Raw genomic sequence first — 21,519 nt, forward strand, 5'->3', positions numbered from 1 at the left:
CTATTTAACCTGTGTGCAACAATGCATAAATATTCGTTGTTTGAACTTGTCTGCGCAATTAGGACAAATTAGTCTGGCCCATTACTAAAACAATATTTTAGAATAAGGAGCCGCCCATTTAAAACTGAAATGAGGAGGAATTTCTTCTCTGAGGGCTGTAAATCTGTGGAATTTGGTGCCTCAGAGAGCTGTGGAAGCTGGAACATTGAATAAATTTAAGACAGAGATAGACAGTTTCTTAAACGATAAGGGAATAAGTGGTTATGGGGAGCGGGCAGGGAAGTGGACCCGAGTCCATGATCGGATCAGCCATTATCGTATTAAATGGCGGAGCAGGTTCGAGGAGCTGATGGCCTACTCCTGCTCCTAGTCCTTATTTTATGTTCTTATATAATATTTTCTGTATTGGACCGAAGACCACAAGTTCCCACTTTACGAGACTACCAGTTATTGATGACATATTCCTGGTTCCAGAATCTCCTACTAATGAACCAAAGAGGGGCAGAGGAGAGATAAAGATTTGCTGATTTTGTGTGCATACCAGAAGAAAATCTCTCACAGCTGAGTCAGACAGTTGGAGAATTAATGCAACATCTAATCTGTTTAATATCTCCACTCAGGAAGATGGTTAGGGAGATGGCTACTGGTTAAATCCTATTGTGATCCCAATAATACACATTGATCTAAGGTAGCTGAAACTGAAAGGCAAAAGGATGAAAATAGAATATTAAAAATAATAAGGAAGTAAAATAATGATTAAACACTTTGCGAAGGAAAAGGAACTATAATGCTGAAAGCTTACTTTCCCTACATACATACATACCAAACCAGTTTATTTATGTTACTCAATGGTACACATTGGCCCTGAAATTGCGGTCGAAGGCTTCCCGCGGGCGGATGCCTCCGACCACAAAAATATTTAAGAATGTACCTGGTGGTCCCGGAGGAACGAACACCTGCGCTACGAGGCCTCCAAGCGCAGCCCAGCACAGAGGCCCACGTATTCCAGGAGCGTATGTGTATCCTGGGATCACGTGGGCCGGACCAACCAATGAAAATAGGGTTTCCCCATTCACAGTAATGGTGAGTTTGTATGGAGATCGCCATTTCTATGAATGGGGATACCCCCAAAAACACAAACATTTAAAATAAATAAGAAAAACACTCCACATATTTAAAATGAATTGAAATTGAATTTAATTAAATGTTTCAGACAAAAAACATTGTTTTAATTTTTTTTTTTTAATATGTTTTAAGAGAAGAGAGGTAAAATAAACTTGCCTAAATGGACAGGGTTTTTAATATAAAAATTATTGATAACATTGTATTTTTCTATCTTTCAAAACTCTTACTCTGGTAAAAGCAGGTGCAAGGTGTAAGAGTTTGAAGAGATTGAAGGACATTTGCTGGGCAGAAGTTGGACAAATAGCCCAAATCTCCACCCACAAAGGCCCTTCTCCCAGGGATGTATTAGAACTGTCAAAAGACATTTTTATAGTTCGCAAGTGCCTGATTTCGGCGCATGCGCATTGCATGCCTAAACCTGGAATTTGCGAGGCCTCTTCAGGCAAACATCAAGCAGCCACTCCTTACATAAAGTGGAAACTGCAAGCAGTCTATTGAATTGCAGGAGCCATCACAATCATACCCAATCATCAACTCACTCAACATTAATTGGCAGTGGTCAGAAGTAAGAACACAGGAGCAGAGAGGCTCACGTCAATTATAGCACTTTTCTGGCCAATAAGATAAGCTCACTGAACACAGGTTGAACCCAACATCTCCTGGAACTGTAAATTTTCTATATGTAATGTAAGTAACTTGGAAAAATAATGTTTGATCCCTGTAATATAGTAAAAGAATTTTCAAAACTTCCAAACACAAATTAGGATGAATTTTCAGCATCCAAGCATTGTTGTCAATGTGGTCAATAATGGCAGGAAATGTAAAACTGGAAGGGTATTTTCATTGGATAGTAATCAGGAGAGGAATTGTTGGGCACAGGAGCTGCCCCAGCATCTAAAGCACATGTCCTCCTAATCCTGGGAGTGCAAGGCTTACCATAGCACCTCCGACTGTCAATGGCACCCAACTAAGCACAGATCAAGGAACATAAATGGAATCTTTGTTGACCATCTGTTTCTGTTTCATATCACACAAACAAGAGCGAGCCTTTGGCTTAATGGTATCAATCCTGCCTCTGAATCAGAAAGTGCAGGGTTCAAACCCCGCTCCAGACAGTCCCGGCTCTGGATTATGGGTTGACATCCAGCGGGATACCCAAATCCGCTGGGTGTGGGTGCCTTGCCCTCATCGTATGGGCTGTGGGAGCCCATAAAATGCTATCTTTGTATAGCAGTTGCCACCATAATGTCTGGTATATGGAAGGAGAGTGCGGGTCATAGCCTGTCAGACTGCAAATGTTTCTATAACTTCATGCTATTCTCTCCCAGGGAAGAGGGTGAAGATAAAATAAAACAATCACACAGATTTATATGCTGTGACAATGAAGGCAGGCACACAATGCTGAGCTGTTGACAGCAGAAGAAATAGCCCAGAGTTGGAGTGATGCAGAGGAACTTACACAGTATACAATCGGATTCGGTATCTAAAGGATAACCTGAGAAATGTCAGCATAAGTGTGTCTGGCTTCTCCCATTTTTCTTTGGAATCACCCAGGGTATGTGGAAAAGTCTCAAAAAGGGTACAATTAATGCCACACTCTCCTTTAGCTGTGATCTGCTTTTAACACCAATATACTCTGTACAAATCAGTATACCGATTATGTTCCGACCAGCAATTAAATGCATAGTTCCAGAATTAAGTCGAAGGAAAGTTGATTCATATGAAACTCCGCTGATAAGGTTATCAATTTTGTTTTATTCGGTCAACATTTAGTCACTTTGTTGTATGAAAGGGTGTGTTTATTCCAAGCTCTGAGATAAGCAACAGTACAAAGGTTTATATGTACTCTGATCCACATTAATCCATAAAAGGCATGCCTGTGGAATCAGGCAGAAGTTTCTTTCACAATGGAAAGATTTTGCTTGCAATTGTGTCTTCCTGCTTTATAATGCAACGGCTGCACAATGAGAAGAATTAAAGACCAACTGGGCTTGCGGCAGCTGGCGAGAGAACCAACATGAGGAAAAAACCTACGTGATCTCGTCCTCACTAATCTACCTGTCGCAGATGCAGCTATCTGTCCATGATAGCACTGGTAGCAGTGACCACCACAGTCATTGTTCTGACAAAGACTTGCCTTCACACCAAGGACAAACTCCATCGTATTGTGTAGCACTATCACCGTGCTAAATGGGATAGATTGAGGACAGATCTAGCAGCTCAAAACTGGGCATCCATGAGACACTGTGGGCCATCAGCTGCAGCAGTACTGAATTCCACCACAATCTGTAACCTCATGGCCCGTATATCCCTCACGCTACCATTACCATCAAGCCAGGGGACCAACCCTGGTTCAATGAGGAGTGTAGAAGAGCATGCCAGGATCTGCACCAGGCATACCTAAAAATGAGGTGCCAACATGGGGAGTCTGCTACACAGGTCTACACAGTCTAAAAAGCAGAAGCAGCATGCAATAGTCAATGCTCAGCGATCCTACAATCAACGGATCAGATCAAAGCTCTGCATCCTTCCACATCTAGTTGCGAATGATGTGGACCATTAAACAACTAATGGGAGGAGGAGGCTTCATGAATATCCCCATCCTCAATGATGGTGGAGCCCAGCACATGTACAAAAGACAAGGCAGAAGCGTCGAGTGGATGATCCATATCGGCCTCTTCCTGAGGTCCCCAGCATCACAGAAGCCAGTCTTCAGCCAATTCGATTCTCTCCACATGATATCAAGAAACGACTGAGCACACTGGATACAGCAAAGGCTCTGGGCCCTGACAACATCCTGGCTGTCTTGCTGAAGACATGTGCTCCAGAACTAGCCATGCCTCTAGCCAAACTGTTCCAGTACAGCTACAACACTGGCATCTATCTGACAATGTGGAAAACTGTCCACAAAAAGCAGGACAAATCCAATCCGGCCAATTACCGCCCCATCAGTCTACTCTCAATCATCAGCAAAGTGATGGGAGGCGATCGATAGTGCTATCAAGCAGCACGTAACTCACCAATAACCTGCTCACCGATATCCAGTTTGGGTTCCACCAGGACCACTCGGCTCCAAACCTCATTACAGCTTTGGCCCAAACATGGAAAAAATAGCTTAATTACAGAGGTGAGGTGAGAGTGATTGCCCTTGACATCAAGTCAGCATTTGACCGAGTGTGGCATCTCGGAGCCTTAGTAAAACTGAAGTCAACTGGAAAACTCTCCACTGGCTGAAGTCATATCTAGCACAAAGGAAGATGGTTGTGGTGGTTAGAGGTCAATCATCATAGCCCCAGGACATCGCTGCAGGAGTTCCTCAGGGCAGTGTCCTGGGCCCAACCACCTTCAGCTGCTTTATCAATGAACTGCCCTCCATCATAAGGTCAGAGTGGAAGTGTTTTCTGATGACTGCACAGTGTTCAGTACCATTTGCAACGCCTCAGATAATGAAGCAGTCCATTCCCACATGTAGCAAGACCTGGACGACATTGTAGCTTGGGCAAGTAACATTCGCACCACATAAGTGCCAGACAATGACTATCTCCAACAAGGTAGATTCTAAACACCATCCCTTGACATTCAACGGCATTACCATCGCCGAATCCCCCACCATCAACATCCTGGAGGTCACCATTGACCAGAAACTTAACTGGACCAGCCACATAAATACTGTGGCCACAAGAGCAAGTCAGAGACTGGGTATTCTGCAGTGAGTGTCTCACCTCCTGACTCCCCAAAGCCTTTCCACCATCTACAAGGCACAAGTCAGGACTGTGATGGAATACTCTCCACTTGCCTGGATGAGTGCAGCTCCAACAACACTCAAGAACTCGACACCATCCAGAACAAAGCAGCCTGCTTGATTGGCTCCCCATCCACCACCTTCAACATTCACTCCCTCCACCACCGACGTACCATGGATGTAGGGCGTAACATCTATAAGATGCACTGCAGCAACTCACCACGGCTTCTTCGGCAGCATCTCCCAAACCCGCGACCTCTACCACCTAGAAGGACAAGGGCAGCAGGCGCATGGGAACACCAAGTTCCCCTCCAAGTTATGCACCATCCTGACTTGGAAGTATATCGCTGTTCCTTCATTGTCGCTAGGTCAAAATTCTGGAACTCCCTCTCAAACAGCACTGTGGGAGTACCTTCACCACACGGACTGCAGCGGTTCAAGAAGGTGGCTCACCAATACCTTCTCGAGGGCAATTAGGGATGGGCAATAAATGCTGGTCTTGCCAGCGACGCCCACATCCCAGGAACGAATAAAAAAAACTTGCTCTTCAATCATAGCACAGGAGCAGGCAGAGGCAGACACTGTTCTGGAGCTGAAATTAGGTAGTCTAATTAGCCATGATGGAGGAGAAATGGGGTCGGAAGCTCAACTCAAAGTTGGATAGAACGCAGAGGTTCTGAGCAGTCTGGTGCAGCCCAAGATAGTGTCGGGAATGGGACGAAATCGATGGCACGGGCACGGGGTTTGCGTTAGGGATCTCAGTTGTTTAATTGGAGGAAACGGAGGCATTTTGACATTAGTACGCCAAGCCACATTATATTAGTCACATCACCAAAAGCAACACCCTCGTAAAGTGCCAAGTTTAACCACATCGGATATCACTATTTAAATGAGCTCTGCTTGCTGGATCGATACATGCAAAGATTACAACTCTCCATCGAGAACAAAAAAAATGATTTTCACTGAAATATATGGTCATCTACATCTTCAAGTTATGCAATATGCAGACACACTTAATAGAGTACACACAAAGTGCTCCTCCAATAGGTGAATGCACCATGCAATGTTGTGCTAAAGCTATATAGATCAAGAAGATGCCAGCTTATATCCTTGAATTAGCAGGGATCAGTTAGTATCCTGAACGTTGGGGCTGTTTGGAGAGAGCGGGGAAGAGAGAGAGACGACAACGCAAAGCTCTCCTTTGATGCCTGTGGAGTCAGTGAAGTGAAGGCCGCATTAGGCTGCAAAGCCACACTGCTAAATTGCAGAATTGTACATGTGTGAAATGTAAGAGTTCGAAGTTTGCTCCACTTAATTTCTTAAAATGTACATGGCAATTCAATCCATATCGAAGGGAGGAAATTGTCAGGAATTTTCAGAAAGCTGTTAAAAGTTTTGAAAACAAAAGTTGCAGTCCTGCCACAATCTTAAAAGAAATCATGAGAAACAGATGATTAGAAAGAAGCTAACATAACGTCAGTCTTTAAACCATCTTTGCGTAAAAGACTTGTGGACTGAAGTTGGCCGGTTGAGGAACACCGGAAAATACAGGACAGGCAAAGACATTCGTCCATCTGGCTGCTCCCAAAATCAAAACCCTCTCAATTGGTCATTCCCTCACATAAGGATAATCCAGCAAACTACAGGCCAGTGAGCCCAACAGCTGTTACAGATACCATCAGAAGACATCCTGAATGAGAGGATCATCGAACACCTGGTTAGGTATAAAATTGGAAGAGGGAATCAGCATGTCAGCAAGATATTCCATAGCAAATTTACTGGAGCTCTTTGAAGAAATTACAGACCCTTGTTGACAACAGAAATCCATTCGATGTGATGTACTTGGAGACTTCAGAAGCCTTTTGTAACAATGCCACACAAAGCATTAGTCCATAAGGTGGTCGGCAAAGAACCAGAGGCTTCTGAGGTGGTCTGGAAATGAACTAAGCCAGAGAAGGCTAAAAAAAAGTAACTGTGGCCAACATGGCAAGGGGTCACATGTTGGGTGCCACAGGCATCAGTGCTGGGGTCATCACAATGTAGATTATAAAAGAAATATACACACACAAAGTTTTAAAAGTGGAGGTGAAGAAAGTTTGTTGACGACACTGCAATTGGGGCGGATGGGTAGGTTTTAAACAGGCAAACCAAATATCAAGGGACTCTGACAGGTTAGCAAGGTGACCTGATGAGTGGCAAATGGCACAATGCACAATGATGAGACTAAGGAAGTAAACAGTGAAAGCATAAACCAAATGGCTCAAGTCTACAGGGCGCAATACAGGGGAATGAGCAATCGGACTCATTGGTGCATGGTTCATTAAAGCCAACAGCATTGTGGGCAGAGACAGAAAGGGAAGCGTAATTGGATTTTGAGATCTTCAGCCAGTCAGATGGAGTACAAATCCCAGGAGGTGAAGATTATGTACAGGTTTAGTCACATCTTGAGTACTGTGTACAATTCCGGTCACTATACTGCAGCAAGGCTATCGAGCAATTGAAGGCAGAAAAGGGAACCAAACTGATAGTGTATCTAGCTTAAGGCACCTGAGCTATGAGGAAGGTTAAAAGAGTCCGGGATTGCTTATTCTGGAGAAGAAAAGACTTACATTGAACCCAGATGTAATATGTTATATATTGCCACAAACTCGAGAGAAACAGACTCAAGCTTAGAGGGAAGGAGCACAGTTCAGATTTAAGTAGTTTATGCAAAGGGTAGGAGGCACGTTTAATGGACTGCCCAAGGAGGCAGACAGTATGGGAGTGAGAATGATTCAGGAGGGATTTGCTTTTGGGACCAACCAAATGGACTGCAGTCTTTTCCAGTCCTGTACATTCGAATATTCCCAAATTTGGGAATACAAAATTCACAAGCCATTAAATTCCTAGAGAGTGGAGTCTCATTAGCATTGTGAATTGAATTTACATTGAGAAACATTTTGAGGCCAGAGGTTAATTCTGTTAAATTTCATAGGCAAATATTAAATGAAAGTTTTCTCCACTTTTAGTGAAGTTTATAAACACATTACTAGCATAATCAGTATGAGGCAGCAAGGGAACATAATGCAGATGCCTAACTTGTGATGCTCTTCTCTCCAATAAAGGCATTTTTGTTTGTTAGCCATGTGTCTGACATGCACAGATTCTCGCCACCAAACTTGAGTTTTCAAATTAAGCTATTGAGATACCCAGGCATGGATAGTTCCTGTTTGTAGAGCCACACCCATTTATCAAAGTCCAAAGGGCATAGACACATATGTTGGCAAGAGCCAAGGCTTGAGATGGGGTTTTCTTGTGTGCAGTGCAGCACTACTGGAAATTGATCCACTAAAAATAAAACTGTGTAGCCTACCAATATAGGCAAGGTTCCTGCTGCTGGTCCAGCCAAGGCTACCCTACACAGTTAGGGGTCAAGTTTCAGGCCGCGCATCAAAAACTTATGGAGGAATTGTCGACCTTCCAGCAGGTTCCTCGGAGCTCGGCGCGCACGTAGAGATCAGCCGGGGGGGTGGGGGCGGAGCCACAGCGTCACGCTGATTTTGAAAGTGCAGAGGGACGGGGCTAACTCTGATCCAAGGCAGCCCTGCGCGTGCGCGTTGGAGCGCGCGCGCACAGTGGGGTACAAACATCGGCAATCGGCCATTTTTAAAGGTACACGCCTACCCTATCTCCTGGCCGAACGGCCTGCAGCCTATAAAAATAAATTCACAGCTGTGGAGGCTGCTGCGTTGCCTGTATGTGTGGCCCCAACCGTGTCCCTCCCCTGTCCCCTGGCCGAATGGCCGCAGGCTCCTCCGCAGCTCGAATGCTGCTTGCTGCCTCTTCAGCTGCCGTCGTGCCACTGACCCCGCCCCTGTCTCCTGCATGAAAGGCCTGGAGCTCCGCAGCTCAAAGGCTGCTGCTGCTTCACACAGGCAGAAAAATTCAACATTTTTTATTTGCTTCATTTATTATTTTTTATTCGCTTCATTTATTATTTTTTATTCAGGGTGGCTCTTTATTTGTATAAGTGAGACTGTTGAATGCTTGTAGAATTTAATTACTTCCCTCCCCCCCCCACCCCCCGGCCCACCCCCGCATTCCCGACGCCGGTTTTGTTCCCTACGACTGATTTCTAAGTGTAGGCAAGGTTTTTTTGAGCGTACAAAAATCTACACTTGCTCCATTCTAAGTTAGTTTGGAGTAAGTTTTCGGTGTCTAAACTTGCAAAACAGGCGCAAGTGGCCAGACACACCCCCTATTGAAAAAAAACTGTTCTAAAATGAAACTGTTCCAACTGACTAGAACTGGAGCAAACTAAATGCCGAGAATTGCAATTTCTAAGATACTCCATTCTAAACTAATTGCTCCAAAAAAATAGGAGCAAGTCAGGCCAAAACTTGACCCCATTGTTACTAGTTTGTAAAGGATCCCAGCAACATGTCTACCTCTTCAGATCCCATTGAACTAGTCAGGCTGATTGGTCTTGAGGTGCCCTCGAGTACTTATGGACCTGTCTGTTTGAGGTAACAAGATGATTAAGTCTGCCAGAGCCATGGTTGTGTGGCAGTGTGTCCCCGAACTGAAGAGACTCACTTCACCTTTCTTTCTTCTCTCCATCTCCCCACAAGGAAAACAAAAGCAAAACATGATTGCATGCATATGGTTCTCTGCTTGTTACATACTCGCACAGCAAGATTCCATCATCCAGTGCCGATCGAAAATCTTTTTTGCCAAAACTCCTCCCTGTAACCTCCTATAAAAAAAAGAGCTCAGATCAGTTAAACATTCGTCATTCCAAATCTTTCAAGCCTAATAACAAAGTTTTAACATAGAAAATAGTCTCAGTAAGCTGGAATAATAAAATGCCTGCCAAATTGTACTCAATATCTCAATGCAATGAGACTGCAATATAAAATTAGGATCTATATTTGATGAGACATATAGTAACACTCGGTGCTCAGAATTACTACCATGTTAAGAGTACTGTGTGTTGTAAAATACACACTATACAGTATTTCAGCTAGCTTATAATCAATCATTATACATACAAACATACACCCATAAAGAAGCACGCAAATGTGTGCCAAAAGTTTTTTGCAAAAGGACTGACATTCTTCACTCACAGCAGAAAGCAGGATCCAATAGTTTTATATGTCGTAAAATATGCATACCCTGTTCACTACATGTAAACCACATGGTTACTTGCATATTTTACTCAAAAGCAAGTCTTTTTTTAATTAAAAGTATAGGTCAACAGGTTTATCCTATGAGTAACAGAGTTATAAACTAAAATTCCAGACTCAATTACCGAGCTGCGCCAAGTTAGCTGATCTCAAACAGGGTGGCATTCGGGGCTCGCCAACTGGACTTGGAAATATATCGACGTTCCTTCATCGTCGCTGGGTCAAAGTCCTGGAACTCCCTCCCATACAGCAGCGTGGGAGTAACTTCACCACACGGACTGCAGCGGTTCAACAAGGCAGCTCACCACTACCTTCTCAAGGGCAATTCGGGATGGGCAATAAGTGCTGGCCTTGCCAGACGCATACATCCCAGAATAAAATAAAAACTGGGTTCAGAATTTACTATTCAGTGACTGAAATCCTCCCTGTGGACAAAGGGCTCAAGTGACAAGTTCTGCTGGAGAGCCGTGAAACTTGAATATGCATTGACTTAAAAAGCAGTACACTGCAGTATCAGGTATGAAGGTTACTTCATAATATTAAGGGGATATCAAGTTAGAGGTCATCAATAGCATTTGCATAGCTATAACTGCCCTTAGTACTCCTGAACAAGGGAGAGCAAAATAAGTAGATATTGGGAAGACCGAAGCCATTGTTTTCAGTCCCCGCTACAAACTCCGTTCACTATCCACTGACTCCATCGCTCTCACCATCAGCCATCTGAGGCTGAACCACACTGTTCGTAACCTTGGTGTCATATTGGACACTGAGATGAGCTACCGACCACATATCCGCAGCATATCTAAGACCGCCGATTGCCACCTCCGAAACATCGGCCATTTCCACCATTGCCTATCTACCCTCATTCATACCTTACCTCTAGACTTGACTATTCCAACACACTCCTAGCTAGCCTTCCACATTCTACCCTACGAAAACTTGAGCTCATACAAAACTCTGATGCCCGTGTCCTAATTTGCACCAAGTCCCGCTCGCCCATCACCCCTGTGCTCGCTGACCTACATTGGCTCTCGGTTAAGCAACGCCTCGATTTCAAAATTCTCATCCTCGTTTCCAAATCCCTCCATGGCCTCACCCCTCCCTATCTCTATAATCTCCTCCAGCCCCACAACCACCCCGCTATCCCGAGATATCTGCGCTCCTCTAAATTCAGCCTTCTTGAGCATCCCTGATTATAATCGCTCAACCATTGATGGCCGTACCTCGTGTTACCTAGGCCCCAAGCTCTGGAATTCTCTGCCTAAATCTCTCCTCCTCTCTATCCACCTTTAAGGCACTCCTTAATACCTACATCTTTGACCAAGCTTTTGGTCGTCAACCCTAATTTCTGCTTAGGTGGCTCAGTGTCAATTGTTTTGTCTTATGATACTCCTGTGAAGCACCTTGGGATGTTTTACTATATTAAAGGCGCTAAATGAATACAAGTTGTTGCAAATAAATATAATTAACTTATTCTCGGTCACCAATTGTTACCAGCGATTCATCCTGGAATGTGCAGAATCTGGTTCGGCTAATGTCCTCTAGGATGAAATTACCAGTCAACAATTGTCCAGGCTTCAACGTGGAAGAATGACCACTTGGCCATTAAAAGATGTTCACGATGTAGCAGAAGATTGTCAAAGAACGAACTTGCATTTATATAGCGCCTTCCAAGATCTCAGGACATCGCAAACCACGTTACAGCCAATGAAATGCTTTTTGAAGTGTAGCCACTGTTGTAATGTCAGTGATACGGCAGCCAATTTGTGTACAGCAAGGTCACCCAAACAGCAATGAAACAAATGAGCATATTGTTTTAATGACGTTGGTTGAGACATAAATATTAGCCAGGACACAGAGAGAATGCTCCTGCTCTTCTTCGAATAGTGCTGTGGGATCTTTTAAGCCCACCCAAGAGAGCAGACAGGGCCTTGGTTTAATGTCTCATCTGGGCAGTGCTGTACTCCCTCATTACTGGACTGAAGTGATGGCCTAAATTGTGTTCCCAAATCGCTGAGTATGGCTTGAACGCATGACTATCTGATTCAAAGGAGAGTGTGGTCGCATTCGATAGCACACTATTACAATACTTTGTTCCAATGTAACCTAAATAGCAGAGTACAGGTTGTTTTAGACAGGCAGGCTGTTTCAATTATTAGTGTACAAGTTAGTGAACAAGTCACAAAGTTGCCTTCTCAACACCTAAGAACCAGTTAGTCTCTTGCCACAAAGTCCTGGGAGCAGGCAACTCAAATACTGTGAGCTGTTTAGTTGTGGGAAGGGAGAAATTCCAGTTTATTTCCTTTCATTTTGACTCTCCCATCTCTTCAATAGCCTATGCCCCACCCTTTTCATTTTTTAAATTGCAGAGCATAAAGATTAAATTCGACAAACTGCATATGCAGGTATATTTACATTAGAGAGAGAAAACAAATAGCCTTTGCTAAATTACTAACTGCAGAATGAATATCTCACTGTGACATCCTGTGGCTTACTGCTATACAGCATCAAGAATTGTGCGCAAAAACCAAGAGTGCAGTATGGAGACTCAGGACCAAACTTTCAAGTGTTGGCTGAAGTGAGACCATTACCAAGAATTTTATACAAAAGCTGTGCACTGATGCAGCCAGCCACAAATAATATAGTAGCATTAGGCAGTCCCTCGTGTCAAGGACAACACGCTTCCACACCAAAAAGGGATCGAGTTAACAGGTGTTTCCCGAACTGCATCCTGAAGGGTGGAAGATGTCTGTACGTGAATTCTTTCAACACAGACAAAACATAGGAGAAGAGCCTGCCGTTCTACCTACTGATACCAGCTAACTGCCCCAACAATCCTTCAAAAATCAGAATAAAGCAAGTGCCTTTTGTAGCAACCGCTGCCACTCCTGAACTGGCAATTCAATCAGCTTACAGTACAGCACAGTACTGGCAACACTACAATGACTGCTCATTTCCCCCTGCTTGAATGATGCCTGCTGCTGGTGGAGAGAGCGCTCCACTGATGATATGCATGGTGACCTCACTCGATCAAGAACACCACTCACTTCCAGCATGGATTCCAATGGAAGCTGTCCACATTGACACAGTTCCCTTCACTTCAAGGTGCCAACTCATGTTGGGGAATGGATTAATCAGAACCAGCCTTCTGGGAACTTGTCCAAAATTCTCCCCATTTATAATGTGGTGCATATTAGGCTGGCGTCAGAACAACTGCACACGCACAAAGATTTGAACAGCAGCAGTTACTACAAAGTCACGTTTGTGAGTTTGGCTGAGGACTTTGCAATGGCAAGGTATACAAGGTCCTACAGACCAACAATGTCAAGATTTGCACTTGAGAACTCAGCCCACCCACAAGCAGAAATAAGATGGCAGAGTGCCACCAATGGTCCACTGACAGCACGTTGTTGATGGATGCAGATAGTGAAGACCCTTGTATATTTACTTTGCTATTTATCTTTTGGAAGCGCCTCCAAGTGCACACTTGATGGAGATAACCTTGCAATAAAAGATGGCTTTAAAAAGAGATATTGTTGGCATATTTCAATTTTTGTTTTGAACTGGCTTAGTATCGGGAATATCCCACTAAGAAAATCCATCACATTGGCCCCCAGAGATAGCTTGTGCTGCTGAAGATAAAATATACAATTAGCAATGTTATCACATCTACTGTTAATTACCAAAGAAATTAAATGCAGCCTTACCAAAAATATTTTTTTTATAAAGAGGGCAGGAAGCATCTTTTGCTATAGTTTCTATATTAAGGTCTCAAGCTAATGAAAACATGATTTGTGGAGCAGATATACATCTTTTATACTTCTATGCAAATGGTCTGGCTAAATGTCATATTGGTGAACCCGCCATTACAAATTGCAAAGCAATTCACTCGATAGCTTTTCCACAGTATCCAAACACATAAAAGCACAGTTTGTGCTATGGCGCATTATAATTATAAACAACTTCAACGCTACATAAAACAGGTAGGGGTGAAATTGCCCCATGTCCCGGCTGGGGGCGGTAACCTTCCGGGGCCAGGACTTTTAGCACCTGGTGAGGAAGTCGTCCCCCACTGCAGCTGAATTGGGCTTACCGCCCCTCAAAGGAAGCGGAGGCTATCTCCAGTGCTCCACTTCCTTTGTTGTGAGGTCCCGCCGCGCTTCTGGGGCGAAACGTTCAGTGCTATGCGGATGCTCGGCGTAGCACTGATGTGCTCCAACGCCCTTCCGCTTTGATTAAAGGGGAGGGCCGCTGTGCACTTTAAGGCCTCTGATGGCGACCACTGGGCCACCAGGGCAGCGTGCGACCGGGCCAGCAGCCCTGTGCCCGTGACAGAGTGCCGGGCTGCACGATACGGCCCCCATGGTCGAGCCGACCCAAGAGTCGGCCGGCAAAAATAGATGGTGGCCCGGTGCGCCCTCCCCTTTATTCACCACCCCGAGAGCGGATGTCCGCCAGCTTCGCGGCACGCAGGGCAATTTCTCCCGCGGGGCATTAAGTGGTTGGCGTGTCATCGCCAGCCCGGGGAGCTAACCACGGGACTGTGGCGCTGCCGTGTCAGTGCCTCCACGATGTCCCGGGCAAAAACTGTCTTGCCCTGGAGGCGCTAACGGGGCAAGAAAAAAGGGGCAATTTCGCCCCCTTAATCTTTTGCTGAACGATACAATATTTGTAAATAGTGAAATTGTTAATATTAAGGGATTTACAGAAACTTATTCACGCCCTGGTTGTATGTACTCTTAATGGCCCCAAGTTTCGTCCCGCGGCGAAAACGGCGCACCTCCGAGCTGGGCGCCTGTTTTTCGCGCCGAAAACTGCGCCTAAAAAAAAGTCCGATATCAAGTAGCTCGATGTCTGCTTGGCGCGGCGCGCTCTTCGCAGCAGGGGGCGGAGCCTAACACTCGCGCCGATTTTCTAAGTAGCAGGGGACGGGTACAATTTAAATTAGCCTTCGAGGTGCCGGCAACCCTGCGCGTGCGCGTTGGAGCGTGCGCCAGTCTCACACAAACATTGGCACTCGGCCATTTTTAAAAATACTGCAGAAAAAGTGAAGATTTGTTTCTTGGACCCCTGCAAAGGCTTGTAATTTAATTTCTTTTGATATTTCTGTGTGTGAGGGAGTGCTTTTAGCAGCACTGCTGAATAAATCACCTGCTGAAATCAGTGAGTTCAGCTTTTCACTGCTAAACTTGCAGAACCGGTGCTGCACTGGTGCATGCAAATTAAGGACTGTGTGTTTGGAGAAATAAGAGTGTCAATTCAACTTTGCAATAATACGTGGTGTTGACAATGCAGCACCCATTCTGCAAATTTAAATATAAAACTGTCGATGTGGCTGCCTCTCCCTGTCCAAATGGCCTCAGTCCCCCTCACAGCTCGAAGGCTGCTGCTGTATCTTCAGCTGCCGGCCAGCCACTGACGCCGCTGATATCCTATGGCCGAATGGCCTCACGTCCGTCCTCTGCTGATTCTTTGGCTGCCGGCCAGCTACTGACGCCGCCCCTAAAGCGTGACCGAATGGCCTCAAGAACCTTAATGAGCTGCGTGTGTCCTGCGTTGATTCTTCGGCTGCCGGCCAGCCACTGACGCCGCTGCTATCTCATGGCCGAATGGCCTCACATCGGTCCGCTGATTCTTCGGCAGCCGGCCAGCCTCGAAGAGAACGAAGGCCTGCCTCAAGCACTGCAGCTCAGCTCGAAGCTTGCTGCCGCTGCCGTCGAGACACTGACGCCACACCGCTGCCTGTCTCCAACATGAAAGGCCTGCCTGAAGCACTTTCACACAGGTAGAAACATGGTTTATTTAATCTTTTCTTTGCTTATAAATTTTTATTCAGGTTGGATTTATTTGTATAATATTTGTATAAGTATAACTAAGGATTGAATGTAGAATTTAATGACTTCCCTTCCCCCCCCATCCCCCCCACCTCGTTCCCTATGCCTAATTTGTAACCTACGCCTGATTTTCTAAAGTGTAGACAAGGTTTTTTTCGAGCGTACAAAAATCTTCACTTACTCCATTCTAAGTTAGTTTGGAGTAAGTTTTCATTCACGAAACTTTGAAATCAGGCGTAAGTGGCCGGACACGCCCCCTTTTGAAAATAAAATTCTGTTCCAAAGTGAAACTGTTCTAACTGACTAGAACTGGAGCAAACTAAATGTCGAGAATTCCGATTTCTAAGATACTCCGTTCTACACCAGTTGCTCCTAAAAAATCAGGAGCAAATCATGTGGAAACTTGGGGCCAATAACAGTGCTGCTTAACTTGAAATCAACCTAAATGGGTGTGAAATTTACAGAAATGGTAAAAGTTTTAAGGTTTGAAGAGTAACATGAAAGATGCATCTTGAACCTGAACTGAGCTTCAAACCTCACATCCATTCAATCACCAAAGCAGCCTATTTTCATGTCCAAAATGAGGCCCTCCATCAAAGGCTGAAATCTTTATCTATACTTTTGTCATCTCAAGACTCTATTTCTAAAGCCCTAAAGAACTTCACCCTATACAAACACCAATTCACCCAGGATGCCACCTCCATCTTATCCTCTTGAACCACCTTCTTCCGGTTCCTGTTCAATGTTGATTACCCCACCCCCTTTTATGAAATGCCTCAGGGCAGTTCACTACATTGAAAAGTTTATAGAAATGTTAGGTTAATGTTGCTGAATAGCAAAATGGAAAGCACAAACCCTCACATGTTCCCCCCCCTCCTCTCTCTAGACTAGGGACACAGTCCCCTTTCCCTGCTTGGTAGAACATAGAAACATAGGAACAGGAATAGGCCATTCAGCTCCTTGAGCCTGTTCCGCCATTCAATGAGATCATGACCAATCTGCAATCTAACTCCATATACCGCCTTTGGCCCATATCACTTAATTTCTTTGGTTAACAAAAAGCTATCAACAATTGATCTAGCATCAATTGTCATTTGTGGAAGAGAGGTCTAAACTTATATCACCCTATGCATGTAGAAGTGTTTCCTAATTTCACTCCTGAAAGGTCTGGCTCTAATTTTTAAGACTATGGCCCGTAGTCCTAGAATCCCCAACCAGCAGAAATTGTTTCTCTCTATCTACTCTATCTATTCCCCTTAATATCCTGAAAACTTCAATCAGATCACCCCTTAACCGTTTAAATTCTAGGCAATACAACCCTTGACTTGACTTAACTTTCTGTGGAAAGTTTAGATTGTAACTACCGTGCAGGTACAGCAACATCACGCCAGTCAATGAGGCAGACTGCGAGATCAGAAAACTCATCTCACAGACCAGGGACCTTCCTGGGGTTCAGTAAGACACCAAAACATTGCATTTACCCAGTAAATCAATAAGCGGGGTGGGACTAATTGTAGCTCTTTCAGAGAGCCAGCACCGGCATAATGGGCCAAATGACCTTCTATGCTGTATGATTCTCTCTCAACAGGGGAGCTCTGTGATTTGATAGTTAAAGGTTCCACAGCACACGCTAATTAATAACATTCATCATTGGGTTTTCGCAAGTATTTAGTATTAGTACAAGTATTAGTGTCAATATGATGACCTTTAAATCATTTTAAAAGATGTGGCAACGAGCCCAGACAAGGAATGATCCGGATTTGATTCCTGGTCATACCAGTTAGCTCATCTCAACCAGGGTGGCAGAAAGGGGTTATAAATGGCCTTAGTCTGTATACAAGGCTAGGACAATGTCCTGCTGCAATAACTGAGGGCAGCCAGCACTGGTGAGACTGAAACCAACATGATTCAATGTCTTCAAGAGGGAAGGGGAGACAAATATAAAAAACAATACTCAATAAGTTACATTAGCTTTGTACAATTAAAGAATTTTAATTATGAGTGGGTTGGGTTATACAACAATACATTCTTTCTCGCTTTACTGTGTCTATGAATTCACGTTAAGAGAGTTGTCACAAAGAAGCAATTACTGACTGATGTCCTTATCATTAACACTTCTCATTTTACATCATAGAGGCAACTTCTGATCTATTACAGAAGTTATCATATTAAACATCAATATCAAATTACTAAACCATAAATCCTACTTTAACTTAAATTCCACCTTAAGGCAAACACTCAACAGTAGATCCTTCACAAATAAAATGGAAATAACTATACTGTCACTTTATAGAATTCCAATACTGTCATAAATATATAATGCCGAAACATCTGCAAGCAGACCCTCCAAATTGTGAGGGTGAAGACTCAGCCAAGTGCCAAAGATGGATTTGCTGGAGATTTAAAGCGAGCTTTAGGATTGTAGAGGTTCTGGGTTCTTAAATACCTTACATTTAAAATCAGAGCTCGAGGTATATTTTCATGGGTGTCCCATGGTATTTCTCACCATCTTGGAAGATATCCTGGTACTTTAATGATATCATTACCACGGGACATCATAATGTTAACAGTTGAATGGACTGGATTATCGGGGGGGGGGGGGTGCGGAGGCGGAGGGGAATAAATAAGGTGATTGAAAATACACACAAAAATCATTTTAAAAGAGAGGAACAGGTGAGCATGAAATAAAATATAGGAGAAAGAAGCAAGATGGAATAAGTAAATGAGGGAATGAGGAAGGGGAAAAGTGCGAGGGATTAATACAAGAGAATAAGCTGAAATAGTATGGGAACACATTATATTTAATTAAATCAAGGAGTAATACGGTTAGGGGGAGTGGGTGTGGTGATGGCCTATTTTATGATGTGTGTTGCATCAGGGGTCAGAACGGTTTAGGATATGCTGTGTACATTTGAAAAATGTGGGTGATTATACACAAATGGAGGAGACACCCTTGGAATAAGAGCAAGTTGGAAGATCTGTCCAGATTATGCATAATGCTGTATCTACTTGGCTTGGTACAAAGTCAGACATAACAGAATGGTCCAGATCTGTGTCAAGTGGGCTCATCAAAGCCATGGTGAGGGAGTGTGTTGTAATTGATCAGCATCCCTTGTCTAGGATGGGGAATAGCTGGCCGAGATTTCTAGTCCTTGTTACTATCCTATAACTCCAGCTCGAAGTACCGATGTGGACAAGATCAGATCCAGCTGTGATGTTTGCCACACTTGAACTACAACGTACACTATTCAGGGTACACGTGAAGAATGGCTACTTGGGCCAATAGCCCACTCTTTCTCCCCACCCCCATCACAATGTCCCCCAACCCCATCACAATGTCACTCTCCCCCACCCCCGTCACAATGACCCCTCCCCCACCCATCACAATGACCCCCTCCCCCGTCACAATGTCACTCTCCCCATCACAATGTCACTCTCCCCCACCCCCGTCACAATGACCCCTCCCCCACCCATCACAATGACCCCCTCCCCCGTCACAATGTCACTCTCCCCATCACAATGTCACTCTCCCCCACCCCCGTCACAATGACCCCCTCCCCCACACCCGTCACAATGTCACTCTCCCCCACCCGTCACAATGACCCCTCCCCCACCCATCACAATGACCCCCTCCCCCGTCACAATGTCATTCTCCCCATCACAATGTCACTCTCCCCCACCCCCGTCACAATGACCCCCTCCCCCACACCCGTCACAATGTCACTCTCCCCCACCCGTCACAATGACCCCTCCCCCACCCGCCACAATGACCCCCTCACCCACACCCGTCACAATGACCCCTCCCCCACACTCGTCAATGTCACTCTCCCCCACCTCCGTCAGAATATTCGCCTCCGCCACCACCATCACAATTTCACTCTCCCCCAGCCCCATCACAATGTCACTCATCCCCACACCCATCAATGTCACTCTTCCCCCATCCCCGTCAATATGATCCTCCCCCACCCCCGTCAGAATGTCAACACGCCTCCACACTTGTCACAATGTCACCCACTCCCACATGGTCAATGTCACCCTACCCCACACCCATCAGAATGCATCCCTCCCCCACCCCCATCAATGTTACTCTCCCCTACCCCCATCAGAATGTCACCCTCCCCCACACCAATCAGAATGCCTCCCTCCCCTACACCAGTCAATGTGACCCTCCCGCACATCCGTCAGAATGTCACACGCCCCCACACCCGTCAAAGCCATCCTCCCCCATGCAACGAGATAATGTATAGCGCCCTCTAGCTAGGAGGTATCGATATAATGAATAGCGCCCTTTAGCCAGGAGGATAGGGAGCTGTATTGACAGAGGAGGTCTGTGAAGGAAAGGCATTTTAAGCTCCACATGGCTGTCTGAGATCTCACAAATAAACAGTTAAGTTGAACTAAGTGTTCAAGAAACTATAAAATACATGGTGTCAGAAGCGATGATTTCCGATCTTTCATCGAGCGTATCTACGATCGGAATATTGGAACTGTAAGACTTTTTCCAGCCGATCGAAATCAACGTTAAGCAGTGCAGTGCAGAGCGTGCTTCCTACACATCGTGCGTGGATCCGTGAAGGGTGATAAATAGTCATAGGCTTGTAAAATAATCTAGAGGCATAAGTTATTGTATAGCCTCGATTAAAAAAGCATTTCTACAATTACATGGCCACGATATTTTATTATTAGACTTGTTCTAGTCCGCTGGGAATTTGAACTGTCTACCTGTATGTGACAAACTCAAAGTCTAAAACTGTAGCGAGCTATCATGACCACCATGGTGCCAACTCCCACACACATTCCTCTCCCACCTCCACTCCAGGTGACTGGCAATTTGAAAGCCAACTGGAAAAAATTCAAACAGCTGTGGGACAGCTATGAAATTATGAATATTATGGAAAAACAGATAGAGTTACAGTTGCAATGTTTATCACTGCCATTGGCGGCGATGCCCTAGCTATCCACAATAATTTTCCCTACAAATCAGAGGAAGACAAGCAGGAAATTATTATTTTGAAGCTCTGGGAAGAGCACTGTAAAGGTAAAACCAACATCATCTGTGAACGGTACTAGTTTAACAACTGTGTACAAGGGGACGAGCAGTTTGACAGATATCTAGTAAAAGTGATGGAGCTGGCATCGTCATGTGATTTCGGCAATTTGAGGGATGATTTCATTAGAGACCGACCGTATAGTCTGTGGAATATCTGATAACACTCTAAGAGGCTGTTGTAAGAATCAAGCCGATACTCTGTAAGGCTACAGAGGTCACAGTTGCGCAAATGAAATCCATGAAGCTCACTAAAACATACTCTGAAAATGTCAAAGCTGTCAGACAGAAACCCCGACACACAAGGAAAGAATTCACAGACAAAGAGTTCACAAACAATTGCAGATATTGTGGCAAAAGACATGAGGCGTCAAAAACTAAATGCCCAGCAAATGGAAAGACGTGCACAAGTTGCAGCAAACGAAATCACTTTTCTCAAAAGTGTGGACAGAGTGGGTCGAGGCAGAAGTCTACATATAACCCTCAATATAAGGGCAAGCCAAAAGTTCATGCACAATATGAAGAGAGTTATGATTCTGATTTTAAAATCATGACTGTAAAGATGCTTGGTAAAGTTGATCACACAATCAAGGGACAAAGCTGACC

The 21,519-nt window shown here is 44.6% G+C and overlaps 1 protein-coding gene across 1 annotated transcript in view; it reads right to left on the reverse strand.

Moving 5' to 3' along the window:
* The window catches only part of LOC139274950 (LIM domain only protein 7-like), a 251,471-nt gene that overhangs the window by 172,673 nt on the left and 57,279 nt on the right, over window positions 1-21,519 (reverse strand). The window contains exon 2 of the mRNA XM_070891719.1: window positions 9,532-9,602. Within this exon, the coding sequence (XP_070747820.1) occupies window positions 9,532-9,602 (71 nt within the window). The remainder of the gene's footprint in view (window positions 1-9,531; window positions 9,603-21,519) is intronic.

Source organism: Pristiophorus japonicus, chromosome 10, assembly GCF_044704955.1.
Source record: "Pristiophorus japonicus isolate sPriJap1 chromosome 10, sPriJap1.hap1, whole genome shotgun sequence".
NCBI classification, from domain to species: Eukaryota; Metazoa; Chordata; class Chondrichthyes; family Pristiophoridae; genus Pristiophorus; species Pristiophorus japonicus.